The sequence below is a fragment of the Peromyscus leucopus genome, chromosome 5 (assembly GCF_004664715.2).
Source record: "Peromyscus leucopus breed LL Stock chromosome 5, UCI_PerLeu_2.1, whole genome shotgun sequence".
Lineage (NCBI taxonomy): Eukaryota > Metazoa > Chordata > Mammalia > Rodentia > Cricetidae > Peromyscus > Peromyscus leucopus.
This window is the reverse complement of record NC_051067.1, coordinates 76,078,340-76,100,507: the sequence shown is the minus strand read 5'-3', so window position 1 is coordinate 76,100,507 and position 22,168 is coordinate 76,078,340. Positions and strand designations below refer to the sequence as shown.

The 22,168-nt window shown below is 44.3% G+C and overlaps 1 protein-coding gene across 1 annotated transcript; it reads right to left on the bottom strand.

The window, feature by feature from the left end:
• Window positions 1-8,255: 8,255 nt before the first annotated feature.
• LOC119087956 (ral guanine nucleotide dissociation stimulator-like) lies at window positions 8,256-9,973 on the bottom strand. The gene is made up of 3 exons (XM_037205617.1): window positions 9,651-9,973; window positions 8,989-9,197; window positions 8,256-8,752 (listed from the first exon to the last, which is right to left on the bottom strand). The coding sequence occupies exons 1-3, from the start codon at window positions 9,653-9,655 to the stop codon at window positions 8,724-8,726; spliced, it is 243 nt and encodes an 80-aa protein (XP_037061512.1). The 5' UTR covers window positions 9,656-9,973; the 3' UTR covers window positions 8,256-8,723.
• Between the last annotated feature and the right edge of the window lie 12,195 nt (window positions 9,974-22,168).

The window sequence follows — 22,168 nt, the reverse complement described above, 5'->3', positions numbered from 1 at the left end:
ACCAATATCTTACATGTTGCTACTCATGGCAGCAGCTGGCAGCGTCTCATCCTCAGCCTTCCACTTCCCAAAATTCTCCTCTTTGTCCCACCTATGCTTCTTGCCTGGCTACTGGCCAATCAGCACTTTATTTATCAATCAATCAGAGCACATTTTCACAGCATACAGAACATCCCACAGCACTTCCCCTTTTCTTTTTTTTCAAAAAGGAAGGTTTAACTTTAACATAGTAAAATTACATATAACAAAAAATTATCAAGCAAGAATTACAGTTACAATATCTAGTCTATTTATAATATCTAGTCTATTTGTATTTGGCAAAATTAAAAAGATATCCTATCTATTCTATATTTGTTAGTCTAAGGTTTCTTATCTAATTTTTTCTCATAACTAAGGAAAATTATAACTATCTAGTCTTCAACTACATCAAAGACCTCAGAAAGATATAATATTACCTGAGAAATGAGAGAAGGATGAAAGCAACTTTTAGGAGTCTTGCAAGAGTAGACAGAGACACCTGGCAGCCTGGACAGTCATCCAAAGTTCTTCTGTAAAGTTGGGGCATCTGTCTTCAGCCCATAGGTCTAGAGTCTCTCAGTCACTTCTCTCTGTGTTCTGTAGAATGTCTGGCAGTTTTCTCTGAGAAGCAGGAACCTGAAGGACCATTTTGCCAAGCAAGTTCAGTGGTCACCTATGGGTCCTGCATGTCCAGCCGATCAAATAGTCCAGGCAAGAACAGTTTCTTTCCCAATTTTAGGATTATGGAGTAGTCTGTGGCTATATTGTCTGAGCCAGTTGCCTTGAAACCATTCTGGATGTTGGATCATCTGGGCCATGGTGTTATCGGAGACCTTTCAGGGGGTCTTGACTGGTCAAACTTGATGTATCTTAATCTGGAACAAATCCATAGCCTCTTGCTTTCTGTGGAAACAAAAGCAGAGCCTCCTTTCTGAAGCAACATATCTTTAGATCCAAATTTTGAAGTCAAGATACCTTTAAAATATACATATTGGTTTAATTCAACTGCCTTTACAATCAAATGTCTCTCTACAGTTAAAAGTATCAAAAGCAGCACAATCCAGATTCTCTGTGTGAAATCCATCTTTATGTGACTTATTTTTATATTACTTTTACTTTCTCTTTAAAGACTTTATTTTTTTAAACTTTGTGTTTGTTTAATATAACTGTCTATATTCCTTTTCTCTTGCAAGCCTACGTACATTTTTACACACATTGTAAACCATTTAAAGTCTTGTTCCATCTGAATCTGTCTTATTGTGTAACTTGCTTTAAACTGCAGCAGATTAAGGGCGTGTGCTACCACCACCTGACTTCTGTTTATGGCTGGCTATGACCTCTGATCCCCAGGCAAACTTTATTTATTAACATACAAATAAAGTATCACACTTCAGCACACATAAAGTATCCCCACAGCTCCACGGGTCTCAGCCACAGATGCCTGGCCGGAGCAGCAGACCATGCTCTGCTGCTGCTTTCTGAAGCTGCTTCTTGCAGTTGTTGGCTGCTTCTCGAACTGCCATGTTTGCAGTCTGCTATGGATGCTGTTTCTGCATCCCAGGCTGGGAAAAACCTACTGTACTGTAAATTAGTTTTTTTATTAAACCTCCACCACATAATCCTCTATTTAACCCTCACCATGTCCCTAGACCTAAAGCCTATATCCTACCTTATTATACCTAAGTCTTTCTTAAGCCTACACAATATCTTTATGCCTAAAGCTTAATCCACCTTAATACGTAAATCTACATTTCTGTGATTTACTTTATTTACACGTCTTATTTAAACTTACATTTACAACTAGCATGGCCTTTTACTACATGTATTCACAGTAAGCATTTAGACTCACATCCAACATTTACACTTTGCATAAACTCACATTCAACATATACTTACTTATACTTCTTACAAGTTTATATTCTTAAGGAAACTCTATAGGACTACCTTAGCAAAGATACTTTTTACTCTTAACAGAACTAGCTTACACTAGGAAGAATCTCTTAGCAAATTCTCTACAGGGCTACCATTAGCAAATATCTAACTTAGCAAACAACTAAAAGAGCTTTCTTGACACCTAGAAGAGATTTAACATCTTCCAACAAGACAGAGAATAACTTTCTACAAACTTCATTTAGGAAATAGAAATAAGAATAAACTTATCAAACCCAAAAAGGAAGAAAAGAGAATGAGAAGAAAAACCTTTTAAGGGGTATAATATATTTCTAAGTGACTCCACTGCCCTTATAAGTAGCTTTGTCATCCAGCTACCATAAAAAACATTCTGTGAAGCTATCAGGCAATATCAGGCACTTTCTCAAAGGAGCCTGTACAGCCAGAAGCATCACAGCGGAAAGTTCCATATCCTTTCAGGTTTTCACTGGAGCTGACACTCAGCAAACTCTCACTTTTCCTCCTTCTTAATTTTTTAAAAGCTGTTTTTTAAGTTTACCTTGAGCAGTTTTTAATGATATCAATGTTACTCATGAATCTTAAACACAACTCAATCTCATAAGTTTTTTTGTTTTAATTCTCTCCTGTGAGGCAAGCTGTGTGTTTGCTCTCAGCTTTTTTGGGAAGTAAATCTAAGCTTTCTAGCAATGCTTAGGAAAGGAAATTCATTTTGAGCTGAAAAAACAGTTTCTGGGCAATATTGCCATTTTTAGCTGCCAATCTACATTTCCCAGAAAGCCTTTCTCTGTATTGGCCTGCTGTTATGAGATACCTTTTAGACTCCATTTCCCATAATTCCTTTTGCATCTGAGAGCCAACTTCTGGCTCCTTTTACTGGATTTGCTTTTGTATTGAAAATCAAGAGCAAAAAAGCTTTTTTCTTTACTTCAGGAGATTTATTGAGTCAAAAGATTTCTGTTCTCCCCGAGCTGGCCTTAATAGGTGTTTTTCTTTCATCTGGTACCAGCCCCAGATCAGAGTCATGAGCACACAGTGAGGCAGGCACTCCTGATACCAAAATTCCCTCGATGCTTGCTCATCTGCCCCAGCCAGTCAGTGAAAAGGAATGAAAGCACTCAAAGCTTTCCTACAGCTCCTTCAGAGAGACTTTCCCTCATAGATCTTTATCTCAACCTGCTTGTTCCTTCCTCCTCAGATGCAGAGGTTCAGATGTCTTAGACTGCAGCTCTGTTCCTCCGCTCACTGCTTCTGGAGGTAGGGGCTTCTCTCCCTGAATCTGCCTCAGACTCTAGCAACTTTCCCCAGGTCCTACACCTCTCCAGGAGAAATCTGTCCCTTCTCCATCCTGTCCTGGCTTGGATCTTCCCTCAGACAGAGTCCCTGACACCGCATCACAGTTGCAGGCGCAGCTGGGCTTTACTGCTTCCTCTGCCTGACTTTCCTGTGTCTATGGCTAGGCTCTAGCTGCAGAGGGATTTCTGGCTAAGGTCCAAAGTAACTGCTCTTTTCCCGGCTTGAAAGAAAGACAGAACTTAGCAGAGAAGTTTTGCCCTGTTCCAAGAGGATTGTTGTTTTTTCCTATAGCGAATCACAGGTGATTTCCCATACTAATATCTCCAGGTGATTCTTATTTTTACCTTTACAGAAAGAGAATCTGAGAGAGAAAGTTCTGAAAGGCTTTTACTTTTTTTAGAGAGAGATTAAGTTTTTCCCAAGAAAGCTTTCAGTTTGAGAGAGAACACCACCAATTGAAGACCCTGACATTAATCCATGCACATATGAACACCTGGTTTTTGACAAAGGAGCCAAAACTATACAATGGAAAAAAGAAAGTATCTTCAACAAATGGTGCTGGCATAACTGGATCTCAATATGTAAAAGACTACAAATAGATCCATATCTGTCACCATGCACAAAACTCAAGTCCAAATGGATCAAAGACCTGAACATAAATCCAGTTACACTAAACTTAATAGAAAAGAAAGTTGGAAGTACTCTTGAACGCATTGGCACCAGAGACCATTTCCTAAATATAACACCAACAGCACAGACCAGGAGCACAACAATAAATGGGACCTCTCAAAACTGAGAAGCTTTTGCAGGGCAAAAGACACAGTCAATAAGACAAAAAGACAGCCAACAGAATGGGAAAAGATCTTCACCAACCCCACATCTGACAGAGGATTGATCTCCACAGTATATAAAGAACTCAAGAAACTAGACATCAAAATACTGAACAATCCAAATAAAAATGAGCTAAAGAGCTAAACAGAGAATTTACAAAACAAGAATACAAATGGCTGAAAGACATTTAAAGAAATGCTCAACATCCTTAATCATCAGAGAAATGCAAATCAAAATGACTCTGAGATACCACCTTACACCTGTCAGAATGGCTACGATCAAAAACACCAATGATAGTCAATGTTGGAGAGGACGTGGAGCAAAGAGAACACTCCTCCACTGTTGGTGGGAATGTAAACTTGTACAACCACTGTGGAAATCAATATGACGGTTTCTCAGAAAATTAGGAATCAAACTACCTCAAGATCCAGCCATCCCACTCTTGGGCATATACCCAAGGAATGTTGATTCATACCATAAAGATACATACTCAGCTATGTTCATAGCAGCACTATTTGTAATAACCAGAACCTGGAAACAACCTAGATGCCCGTCAACGGAAGAATGGATGGAAAAAATGTGGTACATATACACAATGGAGTACTACTCAGCAGAGAAAAACAGTGAAAGCATGAAATTTGCAGGCAAATCGATGGAACTAGAAAAAATCATCCTGAGTGAGGTAACCCAAACCCAGAAAGACAGTCATGGTATGTACTCACTCATAAGTGGATTCTAGATATAAAATAAAGAACAATCAGACTACAACCCACAGAACCATATATATATACAGAGAGAGAGAGAGAGAGAGAGAGAGAGAGAGAGAGAGAGAGAGAGAGAGAGAGAGAGAGAGAGAGAGGCTATATATATAGCATGGAGGTCCCTAGGATGACTGTGGCTTATAATAAATTTCGGTTTAACTCAATTACTGAGCAAGCCTCAATGAAACATCTCACTATTAAGGTAAGAATACATACTCTATCAAGATGATAATATGAAAATAATTAATTAATTTTAAACAATAGAAATAAATAAAAATAGAAAAATTTGAAATATTAAACAAACAAACATTTTACTAAAGTTAAAAAAAGGGAGAACTAGGGACTCATTATTCCTCCCCACATTCTATTCTTTCCCTTGTTTTATATATTTTAAATTTTTTTATCGGTGGATTATGCTGGAGTTTCTTGGTGGATCTGCTGGAGGATCTGATGCAGATAAGCACTGGAGGGCTCCTGTTGCAAATAACCCTCTGGAATGATGGAAGGATCTTTCTACTAACACGTGGAGGAGATCCAATCTAGTGTTGGTGTGGCCCCAGAGTTTGGTTTATGTCTTTCCTCAGGACAATGAGGTTTCTCTTTGGATTCCTGAGCACTGAACATGCTCTGTGGATGCTGCTGAAGCCCAACATGACAGAGACCTAATGGGTCATCATGAAAAAAATCTACCCTTCTGATGCCAATGGAGATTGAGGGCCCAATATGGCCAGCTTTGGCAAGCATTAATGTAAGCCTAGGAACTGTAGCCATGAGATTGGATTCTCCAGAAGAGCTGCCAGCCAAAGTCATGCTGGGATCAAGAAAAACGGGCCTTGGCGGTTCGTGTTCCTAGAGTAGTATCCATGCCAGTGGATTTCCACACAATCCAGAAGAGAATTTGACATTGCTGCTGCCACTGATGCTGTTATAACAATGGCGCACACCGCTGCTACTATTTCTGGGATTACCATTTTATAATTGCTTACTACAGCTAGCACAGTAGAGACCCTGGCAACAAAAGTAGCTACTCCAGTTAGTTAATCTTTCATTCTATTGGGCATGATAAATTTAATTCAGTAGTTATATACATCTCGATTGGCTTTCAAAATTATAAATTTATAAACTCAAGTTCCAGTTGCTTTTGGGATACTATCTTACAAGGACTCCAACGTACAGTATGGCTCGATAAGGAAGGGAATGGCTCAGTTGCCTTTAGCCTACTGGCTATGGGTGAGATAGGACCTCTGTTGGTCTTTACTGTATCGAACACACAGATTGCAAGCCCAGTGCCACTTTGAGATCTTTGGCAGCAATTAACCATGCAGTTCACACACGATTGAGCCGGTATGACAATGAGTGTTCAGAGATGGGTAATGCCTGGGGGCACTCACCAACCTAAGACAGAGCGCCTGTGTGGCCTGGGCAGGCGTCTCCATGACGGGTAAGGTGACCTGCTGACGTCCCACGCAACCCAAGTCAGAAGCTCATATTTTAATAAAAGGGGGACCTGCAGGGCCCTGGCCCCCATTTTGGGTAACTGTTACCTTGCTTGAGGACCTTGACCTTGATATCCTCCCAATGCTAATTCCCTGCCAGGTTCCACCCTCCTGAATGCCTAAGGGAAGTTCCTTGTCTGTGTATCCTGAATAATGGGCGTTGACAGCTTAGATGCAAGATTGTAAAACATCAGTAACGAACTTCTGCCCTCCGGGGTCCTCCCATTGTGCTGTAAGCCTGTATTTAAGACCTCCTACCCCTTTCAAGAACTGACATTCGACATTTAAAATTAAATATATATGATTGAATAAATACTGCGAATGTAATCTATGAATACCACAAATGTGATTAATATCATGAGTGTAATTTAAAAAATAAATTAATTGCCGGGCGGTGGTGGCACACGCCTTTAATCCCAGCACTCGGGAGGCAGAGCCAGGCGGATCTCTGTGAGTTCGAGGCCAGCCTGGGCTACCAAGTGAGCTACAGGAAAGGCGCAAAGCTACACAGAGAAACCCTGTCTCGAAAAAACCAAAAAAAAAAAAAAAAAAAATTAATTAATTTTAAAAAAACCCTCACCCTGAGAGCTCAGGGCTGTTCTCCTCCACCCACTGTGTTGGATGTTGAACGTGGACCAAGCCCGGTCTTGCTTGTTATCAATAAACCCCTATGTGTTTTGCATTGAAAAAAAAAAGAAAAAAGAAAGCAGGCTGAGCAAGTCAGGGGATGCAAGACAACAGAGCAGTCCTCTGAGGGTGCTGAAAACAACCCCAAATTACAGACCTTGGCCTCTAATCTAGCTCTTTATAGGGCTAGAAGTAAATCTCTAAATTTCCACAAATATTTCACCATCTTCAATTACCTGTACGATCTTGTCAAAGACAGTCCACTGCCCCTGTTCTGTTGGACTGGCGGCACACTCTGACTCCATTTTCACCAGGAAGCCTGATCTGGCCCAAGCAGGATGGGGATCTCTCAGCAGACTTCCTGCACAACCTGCCCCCCCCATACACACATTCCATCTCACACTACATACACCTCGCTGAATCTCAACTCCCAAGCTATGATGTGGAGTCTCTGATGTCTGGACATTTGCCTCTAGAGAACTAAGACTTGTGTGATCTTTTCCCATGAAAAATGTCATGGTGACTGATGGGTGGGTTCCCTTCATCCCTCAGAAGCTCTCATGAGCAGGTCTGTGACCCCTCTGAGTCCTGCACACCCTGATTGCCTTCACTGGGGAGATGAGCACCTTAGCTGCCCCAGGTCACATATGTGGGACAACAGTTGGGAGTCATCAATGGAATTGTCGTGAGGAGAGCGACAGAAGCATGGTGAGTGGCACTTGGATTGTTTCCAGGCCACCTTCATAAACACGGGAGGAAATATAAATAAAACCATGACATTGTTACTCATAGACTGTCCCAACATTGAAGAAAAACTAAGGATTACTTCAAGAAAATCTGCATGGTTTAAACATTGTCCATAGCATCCAACACCCCTGAAATCTATGGCCACTCCTCCCTTCACATTGTGTCTTTAATATGGGAAATGGTGTGTGCCTAGCCTTGTGCACATGGGAAGCAGGGACCTGGTGACAATGCAATTTGTCCTCATCAGACCCTGAAATAGTGCTGCTACCCAGCTACAGGAGCCTGAAACTAAAGCAGAAACCCTTTGAAGGACACCTGGTCAGCCTGACCTCTAAATGCATGACCTAGCTCTCAGGACCCCAGCAAATGGCAGCCAGCCACAACTATCTGTAGTTCCAGCACCTCTCTCAGGCATTCACCTGGTCTCTGTCAAGGCAGTGGCTTTGCCTCCCTTTCTCCAGGATGGTCTGTCTCTATGTCGCCCCTCACGGAACCAGTGTGGTCTGCTTAGGGAAACTGCTAGGCCCTGTACAAGCATGCTGAGGGGACATCACAACCACAACTTAGACAATGAAAAACAAACGAACAATTTATTAAAACCAATGCTTAAACTAATACAATATCGAAAATAACTAGAACAATAAAAACAGTTACTCGGGATGGGGAGGCTGGCTGTGGGGCTGAGAAGGCTGGGGGTTCAAATCCGGGAGGGATTCTGTGGGGAACACAGAACTGGTGCTGTCTGCAGAGCACGTGCTGATGGTTCAGCAGAAGGGAAACGGGTGGCAGGGCCGTTCCCTGGGGAGGTAGACGCACTGCAGCAAAGTCAGATGTGCAAAAGCTGCAGCATCTGCTGACATGCTGACACTCAGTATCCATAGCTGCTAACCCGCGTGGTGACCCAACTGCTGCTGCCACATCTCACAGGAGTCACAGAAACTTCTGCTGGTTGTTGTGGTCTCCAGCTCTGGTGTAGCTGTCTTCGTTGTTGGTTAACAGACCTCAAGCTCCAGATCTGTGCATGTGCGGCTCCCCAGATCTACGGATGTGCTGCTGATGCAGGCATATCTAGAAGGGGAAGAGGAGTGGAGCGCAGGAGGAGACAACATGCCCAGGATGAGACCTCCTTCTCAGCCTTTCCAAATACAGAAGAGGCCATGTTGGCCTGGAATCCCAGACCATATTCTATAAAAGGACATGTGCCCAGCCTAGAGTCCAGTAACAGCTCCTGCAAAGAGGAGCCTCTCAAGGATTCCCCCAGCTCTCCAGGTACTGAACCTCCTGACAGGGTGTCAAGCACCTACCTGAGGCTTCCTCAGTGCTGGCCTCTGAGTCACTGGCCACCTCTGTCTGCAGCTGGGTCAGGAGTTCATTGAAACGGTTGAGAACATCTGAATGGGGAATGTTGACAATCAAGTAGTTCTTCACTTGTTTCAGAATGGACAGGTCTGATGCCTGGCAAAAATCCTCAGGGAACTTCTCAATCCGTATATCCAGGAAGGTGGAGATGGTGCTGGGTTAGGAGACAGACAGCACAGTCAGTGGCCTGGACTCTCCTTTGCCGCCCCTCTCAAGGCTCCCCGTGCATGTGAGACTGCAAGGTAGAAGATCTCCAGCCCTTATGCAAATGAGCACAGTAAGCAGGGCTGTGAGGTCCATGTGAGCAGGGAGCTCCACACACCCCTTTCTCAGGCTGTAACTGAGCACAGCTGACCAGGCCTGGATGACATGGGTTGAGATCACGGTAGAGTCTCACTGGGGCACCAGAGGTCACAGGATCCTCCATATTCCCACTAGCAAGGACCCTGCCCATGCAATTCTTCTCACTCTCCAGGAAATACTCTGACATCAGTATGGTAGAAAGCAGGAGTGTGAGACCCAAGCATCAGTCATCCCTGACCCTTAGAACCCAAATGACCCGACTCTGGAGAGCCAAGGCCTTTCTCTTGCTGCAAAGCCCACTTACTCCATAACTTCTTCATCCTCTTCACAATCAGGGTAGAAGTATGCATACCTGGAGGAGACCAGGAAGGACGTCACCTGTAGAGTCCCAGGTCCCCATCCAAAAGACCTCTAGGGGGACACTGATACCTGGAGAGGAATCCAAGTCCATCGCCTAGAAGTCCTGTCTGCCCTCAGAATTATGAATTCACCCTCATACAGTAAGTAGGTGCTTCAAATATGTTTGTACAGTGGGTGATCACAAACATCTCAATCCATACATCCCAGTGCACACGAGGTCCCTTGGATTACCCTCCAGGGGTAATGTCTCCACTCTGGACACATCTCTATTCGGTACTCCAATAGGAATTCTAGAACCTCCTTTACTGTTGAGATCAGAATGGCTCTGACCCCTCTAAGATTGCCCCCACCTCCCCTGTTCTGAGTGCGCTGAGGTCAGGCTGTTCTGCGGATGTTTTGCCGTTTGGTATATCTCGTGGTTTGGCAGCTGTGGCTTCCTGGGGCATGCTGACCATTCCTTGACCCTGGGTGCCTGGTAAACAATTTTGTTTGTTCCTCCTGAAAGGGTATATAAGATGGGGAAGAAAGAATAAAAGGGTCCTGATGCTTGCAACTTGACTGGTGTGTGCTGTGTTCATCCCGACTTCCCTCGCCAGGTTTCAGGCCCAATTGTGGTGCAGACGCGGCAAGTGGAGATCTCACCGAGACCTGGAAAGAGAGGTTTGAAGGACGGGGTCGCTTCTGGGCTAGCAAATGGAGTGAATTGGGGATACGAGTAATTAAGGTAAGGTACGTACCATGGGGAACACTACAAGTAAATCTCAGATGGCCACTGAGATCACTAAGGTTTTAAAACAGCAAGGAACAGAAATTAAGCGAAGTACCGCAGCCGCATTTGTCACAATGGTTGCAGAAGTCAGTCCTTGGTTTTTAACTGGAGGGGGATTGAATATCCCTGATTGGGAACAAGTGAAACAGGACTTACAAAGGCCCTTCATGAGAGGGCCCAGATAACTCACCTATAGCTACGTTTTCCTTATGGAGATTAGTTAAAGATGCCTTGCTAACAGAGAAAGTTAAAGTACAAGAACAATTAGCTGAGGCTACTAGACTTTTTAATGAGGTTCAAGAGGAAGAAATTAAGAAATCTGTAAGTGCTGTTGATGAGAAATCAGATGTGTTATGGGGCACAGAGACCGAGTTGTCAGAATCAGAAGGAGAGGACTCGGAGGAGGAGAGATTAGAGCGAGCCAAGAAGTTTAAGCAAAAATTAAAACAATGTAAAGTGACACCATAAGTCAGTTCAGGCAAAGAGGACGCTGTCGGCACTCAGCCATCTGCGCCACTTCTACCTCTGGCCTATGAGGAGGAGGATTGGAAATAGCCAAATGTAAAAGAGTGTCCAGGAGTTGCCTTCCAAAGTTCAGGTGCCCATGCATTCCCGGCCATAGAGACAGATGAGAAATGCTACTTCTGATGTATCAAGTGAAGCCAGAGACGGTGTATTAGAGTCTGGTTTAAAAAAAAAAAAATCCCCCAGTGCTGATGCCTGTGGGGATACATAGCCCCATTTTCCTTCTATTTATACTAGTAATTGGACTACGGGCCATACATTGGCTCATATACCTATGGATAAAACTTTAATGATTCTACTCCATATCATCCTGACTTTTGAGGAGTCTGTTAACGTTAATTATTCTTCTGGGAAAAATTTTAGCATTTCTTCCTTTCCCTGTTTGTTAGCACCTTTCCTTTTTGGGGTGTGGAATGATACTGGGGCGGGAGGGGGTGCTTTATTAAAATGGTTCTGATCAGAATTGCAGCCTTAGTAGTTGCTGGCTTGATGAAGATAATGCATTAATTATGAAGAATTCCTGCTGCCATTCTGATGCCGATGGAAGCATCTTCCCAGTTTCCTGTCCAATTGCATAGAACAAAAAGAGGTTTTGGAATCACTGTGTCCATTGTTACTGTTGCTGTTTCTGCTGTTGCTGCTGCTACTGCAGGAATTGCCCTTTCTCAACAGACCCAGCAAGCTGATGTGGTGAAAAGAGTCTCTAATGCTTTGGACATTCAAAATCAGATAAATGGACATGTACATTCTGGACTGCCAACACTTAATCAACAGATGGTGTTGGTACAAGAACAATTAGATTTGTTATGGACTCAACAACATTCAACCTGCTCTCAGATGTACATATCTATGTGTGTGACCCTGGGGAGGGTTGTTGATGCCTCTCATGAAGTTTGGAGGCTGAGTGGGTATGTACAGGGTCCTTGGGTATGACATTTGTGGATTTTGCTGTGCAGCTTTTTCATGCCATACAGGCCATTGATGATGCCAGAGTTGTTCCAATTTCGGATATTGGATGGTGGGGTTGGGTGGCCCAGGTTGGAGGCTGGTTTCAAAAATGGTCAAGATCGCTTGCTATGGCAATCCTAGGATGTCTTAGAATTGGGGCATGCTTCTGGGCCCTCTGCCAACTTAAAACGCGATTCACCACTCATGCAGGGTCACCCGACAGGCCCTGCTAGCTGTCTCAGCACACACTGAATCCACTCAGAAGCTTGATAAACGGTAACCAGAGACAGGGAACTTCCTAGGATAGCATGGGCGCCTAAGACAGGAAATATGGAGGGCACTTTCCTATGACGGGTAAGTTCATGCTACCGGGTTGACCTAAGACAGGTGCTGCTTAAATAAATAAAAAGGGAGGAGATGTTGGGATCAGAATGGCTCTGACCCTCTAAGATTGCCCCCACCTCCCCTGTTCTGAGTGCGCTGAGTTCAGGCTGTTCTGAAGATGTTTTGCTGTTTGGTACATCTCGTGGTTTGGCAGCTGTGGCTTCCTGGGGCATGCTGACCGTTCCTTGACCCTGGGTGCTTGGTAAACAATTTTGTTTGTTCCTCCTGAAAGGGTATATAAGATGGGGAAGAAAGAATAAAGAGTCCTGATGCTTGCAACTTGACTGGCGTGTGCTGTGTTCATCCCGACTTCCCTCGCCAGGTTTCAGGCCCAATTGCGGTGCAGGCGCGGCGCTTTACAATAGGAGAAGTGCTTTGGTCAAGGCTCAGAGAAACTGGGCCAAGGACAGAGAGCTTCTTGAAGGTGCAGGGAACATCCACACTCATTAGAGTCTCAGCTCTGGACACACCAGTCCCTAAGGCCGAGCCTGGAGGAAGCACTTTCTGGCTTCATGCTGTTGGGTCCTGACAATACTCAAGAAAATAAGGAGGCTCAGAGGAAGGCAGAGAGCTTCCCATAACGAGCAAGAGGATCTGAGGCCTCTGAGCTTGGAGGTGGGCATCACTTGGCACAGTTAAACAGGCACTTCCCACCCCACTGCTCCCAGGGATGTCTGGGTACAGGAAGCACCTCAGCTCTGCCATCTGAGTCCCTACTGTAGACCTGCATCTGTTATGCTAATCCTAAACAACCCTAATTGCCCTGGACCACCACAAACCCTAGACATGTCTCTCTTCTAGACTACTTTGTGTGTGTTCTGTGTGAAACATGAGCACAAATCATCTGGGTGTGTCAGGACTCCACAAGGAACTAGAGAGTGGGACTTTTTTTTTTTTTCAATTTTTCTTTTCTTTCTTTCTTTCTTTTTTTTTTTTTTTTTTTTTTTTTTTTTTTGACAGGGTTTCTCTGTACAGCCCTGGCTGTCCTGGATCTCACTCTCTAGACCAGGCTGGCCTTGAACTCACAGAGATTCACCTGCTTCTGCCTCCTGAGTCCTGGGATTAAAGGCATGTACCAACACTAGGGTCCAGAGTGGAGCTTTTTCATGTACTTTGTTGAAAAAAAGTGCAACTGTGTTAATTCTTCCTTTACTCCTCTTTGCTGATTTCTTGATTTTTTTCTTACAAACTCCTTCAGCTCTCTGCACCTAGGCATCGCTGATGTCACCTCCTTTATTCTGAAAGTTTGCCAGCAAGAGAAGCAGTGCAGGGAAAGACACTGGAGAGAGACCCAGACCCTAGGCTGGATCTCTAGCAGCTCCTCCCACTTCCCATCTTGCCCACCGGCTGCTGAGCCTCACCACTGCCCCCATGTGGAGGAAAAGGACACAGCAGATGAGAATCCCAGTAGAAAAATCACCTTGGGTGCAGAGTCATTATTTACTATATACTTTCCTTTTAGGGCTGCCTTAGCTGTGTCTCAGACATCAGATAGGTTCTGTTTTTATTGTTATTTGTTTCTGGAACTCTTAAAATGTCTTGAATTATCCCCAACTGTTCATTCAACAATGCATCCTTCAACCTCCAAGTATTTTTGTGGTTTGGGTCATTTCTCTCATTGTTGATTTCTAGTTTTATTTCATTGTGGTCTGATAAGATGTAAGGAATTATCTTAGTTTTGTTGTTTGTTCTCTGCTTTGTTGAGGCTTGATTACTTTGGGAGAAGGTTATGTGTGCTACTGAGAAAAAAATGTATATTTCTTATCTGTTGGGGGAATATTCTGTATGTCTCCTAAGTTCAGCTCATTAATTTTGCTACAAAGTTTACTTTTCCTTACAAGAAAGATAGCAACATCTGCTTGTTTATATTTTTCATTTGCTTGGTATATTAGTCAGGATTCTCTAAAGGAACAGACTGATAGAATGAATGAGTGTGTGTGTGTGTGTGTGTGTGTGTGTGTGTGTGTGTGTGTGTATTATCAGAGTGGCTTCCACGCTATGGTCTAAGTAGTTACATAAGAACCTGATAGTTCTTCAATCCACAGACTGGATGTCTCAGCAGTCCCAGTTACGGATGGAATCCCCAGGAAGTCCTAGAGAGCTGCTAGTCTTCAGTCTGTGTTGGAATTCTGAAGAAGTAATACCAGCAAAGGAAAGCCTCAACAACAGATAGATGAGCTTGCCAGCAAGAGTGAGGGCAAGCAGGCAAAAAGTAAAAACTTCCAACTTCCACTTCCTATTCTATGGGCTGCCACCAGAAGATATGGCCCAAATTTAGGTAGTCCTTCTGACCTCAAAAGATCCAGATTTAGGGCAGGTGTTCCCACCTCAAATGATCTATTCAGAGAAACGCCTTGCGTGTGTGCCCAGATTTTTGGGTTTTAGTTGATCCCAGATGTAGTTAAGTTGACAACCAAGATTTGCCATCACACTCGGTAGTTTGTTTTCCGTCCTTTGACATTGTGGATTTGGTTTCTTTGGGGGTAAGTGTGTTTCTTGGAGAGAATGTATAGTGGGTTCTTGCTTTTTAATCCAGTCCATCAGTCTGTATCTTTTTAGATGGTAAACTGGGGCCATTTATTGCTGTGGAATAATCCTCTACACTGTGAAAATGTGTTGCTGTCATTGTTAATAAAAAGCTCATTGGCTGATAGCTAGGCAGAAAGAGATTGTGTGAGACAGCCTGAGACAAGGAGAATGCTTGGGGTGGGAGTGGGAAGAAGGGCAGAGTCAGAGAGTCACAGGTGACACAGAGAAGCAAGACGGACATGCTGGACTGAGAAAAGGTACCCGGCCATGTGGCAAGGCATAGTTAAGAAAGACAGGTTAATTTAAGTGTAAGAGTTAGCTAGTAACAAGCCTGAGATATCAGCTGAGCATTTATAATTCATATCCAATCTCTAAGTCTGTTATTTAGAAACTGACAGGCAGGAAAGAAATGACCGTGTACAATTTACATTTCAGGTTACTATAAGAAGGGACTTGGGCTGGAGAGATGGCTCAGTGGTTAAGAGCACTGGCTGTTCTTCAGAGTTCAAGTTCCCAGCAACCACATGGTGGCTCACAACTATCTGTAATGAGATCTGGTGCCCTCTTCTGGCCTGCAGGAATACATGCAGGCAGAACACTGAATACATAATAAAAAAATTTTAAAAAGAAGGGACTTGCTATTTCCTCTAAATTTGTGAGGTGATGTTCTTCTGTTTTGTTGGATTATTGGTATTTCTTTTCTTCTCCCATGTATGCTCATGCATCACATGAAGACAGCTGTCTTCCATTCTCCCTGTGAGATATTCCATTATAAACCTTCTGCAGTGTCTGGCTTGGTTGTTGTGAATGGCCTTAATTTGTGTTTATCTTGAAATACCTTTATTTCTCCATCAATGTTGAAAGAGAGCTTTGCAGAATACAGAATTCTTGGGTCGCAGTTTGCTTTCAGAACTTGAAGTAACTCATTTCATGTACTTCTGGCCTTTGTGAAGGCAGATGAAAAATCTGGGACGATTCTGATCTGTCTTTGCCTGTGAGTTGTCATCTTTTTCAAGCTGCTTTTACAATTATTTTTTCACTTATATTTTTGACATCCTAACTGCTTTTTGATGTGGAGATTTTCTTCCCTATTTATCTTTGGGGAATTCTACACACCAATTTCTTTCTCTAATTTGAGGCCTTTCTTTCTTTCTTTCTTTCTTTCTTTCTTTCTTTCTTTCTTTTTTTGGCTATAATTTCATTAGTTTTTCTTTTTTTTTGGAAAAAATCTTTTTTTATTTAACTTCTTTGTTGACTCTTCGGCACTTTCACATCATGCACCCCAATTCTGCTCACCTCCCAGTCCCCCCATATCCTCCCCTCATCCCTGCCACATCCCACCACAAAAGAAAACAAAACACAGTAATCAAGAACACAAAAAAAAAAAACACAAAATTCTCTTTGCTTCTCCTTCTTTCCTCCCTCTCCATCACCTCTTCACTCGTCCTGGTGGCATTGGAGGCCTCGGTGTGCCATAGAGTATGCCACTTTGTCCCGTCAGCTTGACTAACAAATGCTCACTGCAGTGAGTCACTGCTCTGGTTTAAGGCCTCTGGTTTTTGGTACACCATCCTCACTAGATCCTCACCAGAACTCCTCTGGGACGTCCTGTGGCCTCCTGAGACTTGGAGATCTTGCCAGTATTGTTCTATAGAACCAGTATCTTCACAAGTTCCAGCAGGTCCTAGATGGGGTAGATGCTAGGGTGGGTCAACCCAAAGCCCGGCTGTGTCAGTCTGGGCCACTGGGGCCATCCTTTTCAGATGAGGTGGTGGAGGCAGCTCCCCTACATGCCTGCCCTCAGGGTCAGTTCACCCTCCCTGTGGTGAGGGGAGGGGGCCAGCTCTCTTGCTGTAGTGTCCAGCAAGAGGCAAGGCCAGCATTCCCAGAGCAGTGAAGGGTGGGGCCAGTTCAGCATGTCACTCTAATTTCATCTCCAATGGTTCCTAAGGCCTCCTGAGGTGACACAGGCCACAGACATCAACACAGACCCCAGCTGCAGCTGGACCATGACATCCAGACATGGCCATTAGCAGCAGCTTGAGCCCTGATGACATCCTGGCTATGGGTGGAAGAATAGCCACTCAGGTGGGAATGGTTCTGGTGGACATATGGCCATCGGTTGCACCACCAAGGCCTCAGGTTGCAGCCCCAGCCCTGGGCCTCTATCTGACCTTTGGTGGCAATACATGGCCTGGACTTCAGCACAGACCCCAGGCAAGGTAGGACCATGAACCCAACATGGTTCTCAACAACAGCTGCGTCTAGATGTCACCACTGCCCCAGTGGCAGTATGGCTCTGAGACACCAACCTGGTCCTCGGTCTCAGGTGTCTGCAGGGCTTTCTATGGTAACAGGAGCATCAGACGTCAGCACAGAGCCTGGCTGCAGTAGGGCCACAGACCCTGACATGACCCTCAGCTGCAGTTTTTCCTCTGTAGTTTGCACTTTCGCCTCCAATTTACAGTAATATGAATTCACTTTGGAGACTGTCTTCTCAAGATCTTGGGTACATTTCCTTAATTCTTACGTTTGTCTTTTCTAGATAATCATTTGTAGCAGGAATCTTAAAAGTTCTTATTAATAAAATCAAACCTGAGGCGAGTTATTGGGGTCCATGCTGGTAGATCAGAGAGACAGAACAAGCCACAGCTATCTCACCTCGCCGGATCCTCAGCTGGTCTTGTCTCCTCAGACTGGAGGCCTCTCAGTCCTCATCCGAAATGGGTCTCAGCTGAATTACTGCTCAAAAGCCTGAAGCTTAACCAGGCCAAATGCTTAACCAGCCAAAACCTTAACCAGCCAAAATGCTTCTAGTTTCTGGTCCTCACGCCTTATATATCTTTCTGCTTTCTACCACCACTCCCTGGGATTAAAGGCTGGCTTTCTGGGATTAAAGGCGTGTGTCACCATGCTTGGCTATTTCCAATGTGGCCTTGAACTCACAGAGATCCAGAGGGATTTCTATCTCTGGAATGCTAGGATAAAGGTGTGAGTGCCACCATTTTCTAGCCTTTGTATCTAGTGGCTGTCTGTTCTCTGACCCCAGATAAATTTATTAGAGTACACAATATTTTGGGGAACACAATACCACCACAATCATTGGTTCTTTTCAAAAGCAAAACTCAAAACTGAGTTCTTCCTCAAACATTCAGCTAACTCTGTAGTTTTAGGTTCTCTTTTATGGCAGCTGGTTATGGGTGATGGTTGTATCATATTCTTTCTGTTCCCTTGTTGTGTTTTGTTAATCTGTTGGAGTAGGTTTGTTCTAACTTCCCTTTCCCCCAAGCCTATTGGGATATTTTGTTTTCTTTGTCTCTTTCTAGAGGAAAACCTGCATGAAGCTCAGCTAGGGGGACTGGTGAAACCAACCCACCTTCCCCAGTGTGGACATTTGTACTCACTGTAGTCATCAACACTGCAGTTGTCTAACTTCTGCCTGCTAACCAGTATGAAGCGTGATCTGCTTGTCTTTTATTTAATATTTTTCCCACCGTCACAGAAAGGAAAGGGAGATGAAAGGCTCTGGAAAAACGGCCCTTACCTGATTGGGAATCACTTCCTTCTGCAGCCATAGGAAGGGAATCCTTTGTTCTTTTGGAGGAAAGCATTGCTAAATATTATATTTCATATTGACGGATACATTCACCATCAAACTACTGTGGCCATCAATGAAGTAATGCACAAAATGGTACCTTTTTTCTTTAAAGATTTATTAATTTATTATGTATACAGTATTCTGCCTGCATGTGTCCCTGCAGGCCAGAAGAGGGCACCAGATCTCATTACAGGTGGTTATGAGCCACCATGTGGTTGCTGGGAATTGAACTCAGGACCTCTGGAAGAGCAGTCGGTGCACTTAACCACTGAGCCATCTCTCCAGCCCCAAAATGTTACTTTTTACCTACCTAAAGGATAGCTGGATGCAGGTTGCACTATTTGGGTCTGCCAAAACATATTGTTTCCATGTTTTATCCAAATGCATGTTTAAATATGTGTTGTTTGGAAGCAGCTCAGAAGTACAGTGATTCTCTGAAGATCTAAGCTACCCTGCCTTAAGTTCCCAGAAACTTCCCAGCCCTGAGCAATGCACAGAAATGAAAGAGGAAATAGTCTAATGCACAAACAAGTCTAAATTAATGCTTCTCTAAGATACAGTGTTGTGGGGTATCCAGCAGAGAAGACTGCTTGGATATGGGTTTAAGCCAATCAAAAACCTACACTATCAGCCAGTCCGTGACTACACTGAGTGTTTAGGATCCCTTTGTAGCTCCGAGCCTTTCTCAGGTGACCTTTTAAAACCACATCCTGGGTGGACACACTTCAGCTAGCAAGAACAGTTAGCCAGAAGCAGAAGTACAGGAGCCAAAAAGCAAGGTTAGTCCATTTAGAACGTTCCCAGAGCTATGGACTGCGATGGATTAGATGGTGCTGGCTACATTCTGAGTTTGCGGCCTGAATGGTAAGGCCCTGACTCTTCCATCGCAGAGTCAGGTGTGCGGAGGTCTCAGAGCCTGTTACAATTCCTCAGGATGAACTTTGGTGGAATGGAACTTTGGTTTGTCATAGAAACCCTATGAAGAAGGAGTGGACATTGTTTATCCCATGTCTCCCCTAGGGATGTCAGGCCTGATCTGATGTTTAAGTACAGGGAGCCCTACTCGGGCCTCCTAGCAGATCTGGCCTATTCCTTCAAGAGACTTAGAAAAATGGAGGCATGTTTTGTGTCATGGCCCACAGCAGAATCCATGGTGCTTCCTTCTACCTAACTCCAGTATTAAACCGCCAATGTCAGTGTTGGAAACATTACAAGGCCAACATGGATCTACCAACCCCTGGCCTTCCTGTCCACCCAGGTCCAGTCCTTGTCATCAGAAAGATAAGGAACAGCCCCTGTGTAGGCCTGTGTCCTGGTGGCCTTCCTAGATTTGGGGATTCTGTCCAAAAGGCACACGCAGAAACAGCACCCCACAAGCTCCTCCTCCCTAACCCATTAGATCCCTGTCAAGCCCACTTTTGGTGGGTGACTGCAAATTGCTGGGCTACAGAGGGGCTTGGATGCCCCACCATCCACAAGCCTTTGAGGCAGTGGTTGTCAACCTGTGGGTCATGACCCCTTTGGGGGGCTGAAAAACCTTTTCACAGGGGTCACATCAGATATCCTGCATATCCGATATTTATATTACAGTTTGTTGGAGTGCCCTGCAATTAAGGTTGCAGTTTACTGTGTCCGGATAGCTGAGCTCAGTGTAATATGGAGGCCTCCCTTCGCAGCAGGACTCCCTCTCTGCATCATTTGGATAGTGTCTCCAGGCCTGGGCACCTGACTTAAGTGTGACCTTTGACACAGTTCCCTGCTAATGTTCTGCCCCTGCCCCCCATACGATAACTAGGTGTTGTGCTCCAGCTGTATGGAAGGACCCTGCTGCCAAACACAAATCAGGTGATGTCCCAGCTGCTGTCCCCATCCTACACATTCCCCTCACCCTGAAATAAGTGAGCTGTCTCACTGAAGCTGACTCCGTCATACTCACAGGCCACACAAAGCCCTGCATGACACCTCTGCTCCCTCTGTCCTCGCAGACTGGTGGACAATGGACCATGAGAAAAATAGAGACCCCACAATGATTCATAATAGTAGCAAAATTAGTTATGAAATAGCAATGAAAATAATTTTATGGTTGGGATCACAACATGAGGAACTGCATTAAAGGGTTGCAACATTAAAAAAAGTTGAGAACCACTGCTTTTTTCTGCTGATTTTGTTTTTCAAGACAAGGTTTTTCTGTGTAGCCCTGGCTGACCTGAAACTTGCTCTATAGCCCAGGCTGGCCTAAAACTCAGAGATCACCTACCTCTCCCTCCCAAGTGCTGGGATTAAAGGCGTGCATCTTTCCCACCTAACTAAATCATATATATATATATATATATTATATATATATATATATATATATGCATATATATATATATATATATATATATATATGATTTCATTCATATATATATTCATTCATTCATTCTGTAAGTTCTGTAAGTTCTGTTCCTCCAGAGAACACTGTATTGAGTTATACACCCTAATACAGTGATCCTACTCAACCTCCCTCATGTTGGAATTACAGGTGAGCCACAACACCAAGTCGTTATTTTTATTTATATATTTGTTTGCTTGAGAAAGAGAGGGTCTCACTAACCGTGACCTAGAACTAGAACCTCCTGCTTCAGTCTCCTAGGTACGGATCACACACCAGCTACAACATCTCTGTGCTAGTCCTCTGCATATATGTTGTGGTGTTAGCTTGGTGTTTTGTGGGGCCCCTAACAGTGGGAGTGGGGTTTCTCTCACTCTTTCACCTGCCCTTGGGACCCTTTTCTTCCTACTGGGTTGCCTCACCCAGCCTTGATGTGAAGGTTGTGACAAGTCTTCTTGTAACTTGTCATGCCATGTGGATATGCCTGGGAGGCCTGCTCTTTTCTGAAGGAAAATGGAGGAATGGATCTGGAGGAGAAGGGATGGGGATGGCATTAATAGCAGGAGTAGAAGGAGGGGAAACTGTGGTTGGGATATATGGAAAATTTTTAATTAAAAAAGAAAATGCCTTTAAAAACTTTCTTCCCATTTCATGAGTGGGTGTGTGCACATGAGTAGGAGTGGAGAAGACCATGGACAGCGAAGGCCAGAGGCACTGGGTCCCTCCACAGCTGGTGTTACGGTTGGTGAGCCACCTGATGTGGGTGCTGGAAGCTGACCTCAAATCCTCTGGAAGAACAGTCTGTGCTTTTAATCAGGGCCATTTCTCCAGCCCCAACATCTGCTTAACAGACAGCAGAACACACTAAAATCCCAGAGAGCACTAGGCTCTGCCTCAGAAGGATGAGCTAGGGGCTCCACAAGTTGAGAAGAGGAAGAATCTCATGGGGGAGGAGTGATGGCTGCCCTACCAGTGAGGAGCCTAAGACTGGCACCGCTTCTGTCCCACCTCCTCCTCCAGAACCTTCCAGATTCCCTGCCTAGATCTGACCCAAAGGCCAGATTAGAAAGACCCAGGGTACAGCTGGTTTTCTGATGCGGTGTCCTGCACAGGTCTATCCTCAGTGCTTGTTGGGACAGCTGTGTGGGGGCCTGTGTGGACAAAGGATCGAGTGGGAGGAGAGGGAAAAAATGATGAGTGAGATAGGGAGAGAACATGCTGGTGTGGCGATTCCAATGGGGAGGGCCTGGGGTCAGGGCTGAGCGAGGGTCAGCTGACCTCCCTAGATCTGACACTCTATATCCCTCCTCAAAAAGAATGCACAGTCACTGGGTGACC

Coding starts and splice junctions, on each gene's coding strand:
- LOC119087956 (XM_037205617.1), bottom strand. Junction 8,753..8,988: donor CAGCACTGAGGAAGCCTCAG/GTAGGTGCTTGA, acceptor TTCCCCTTCTAG/ATATGCCTGCATCAGCAGCA.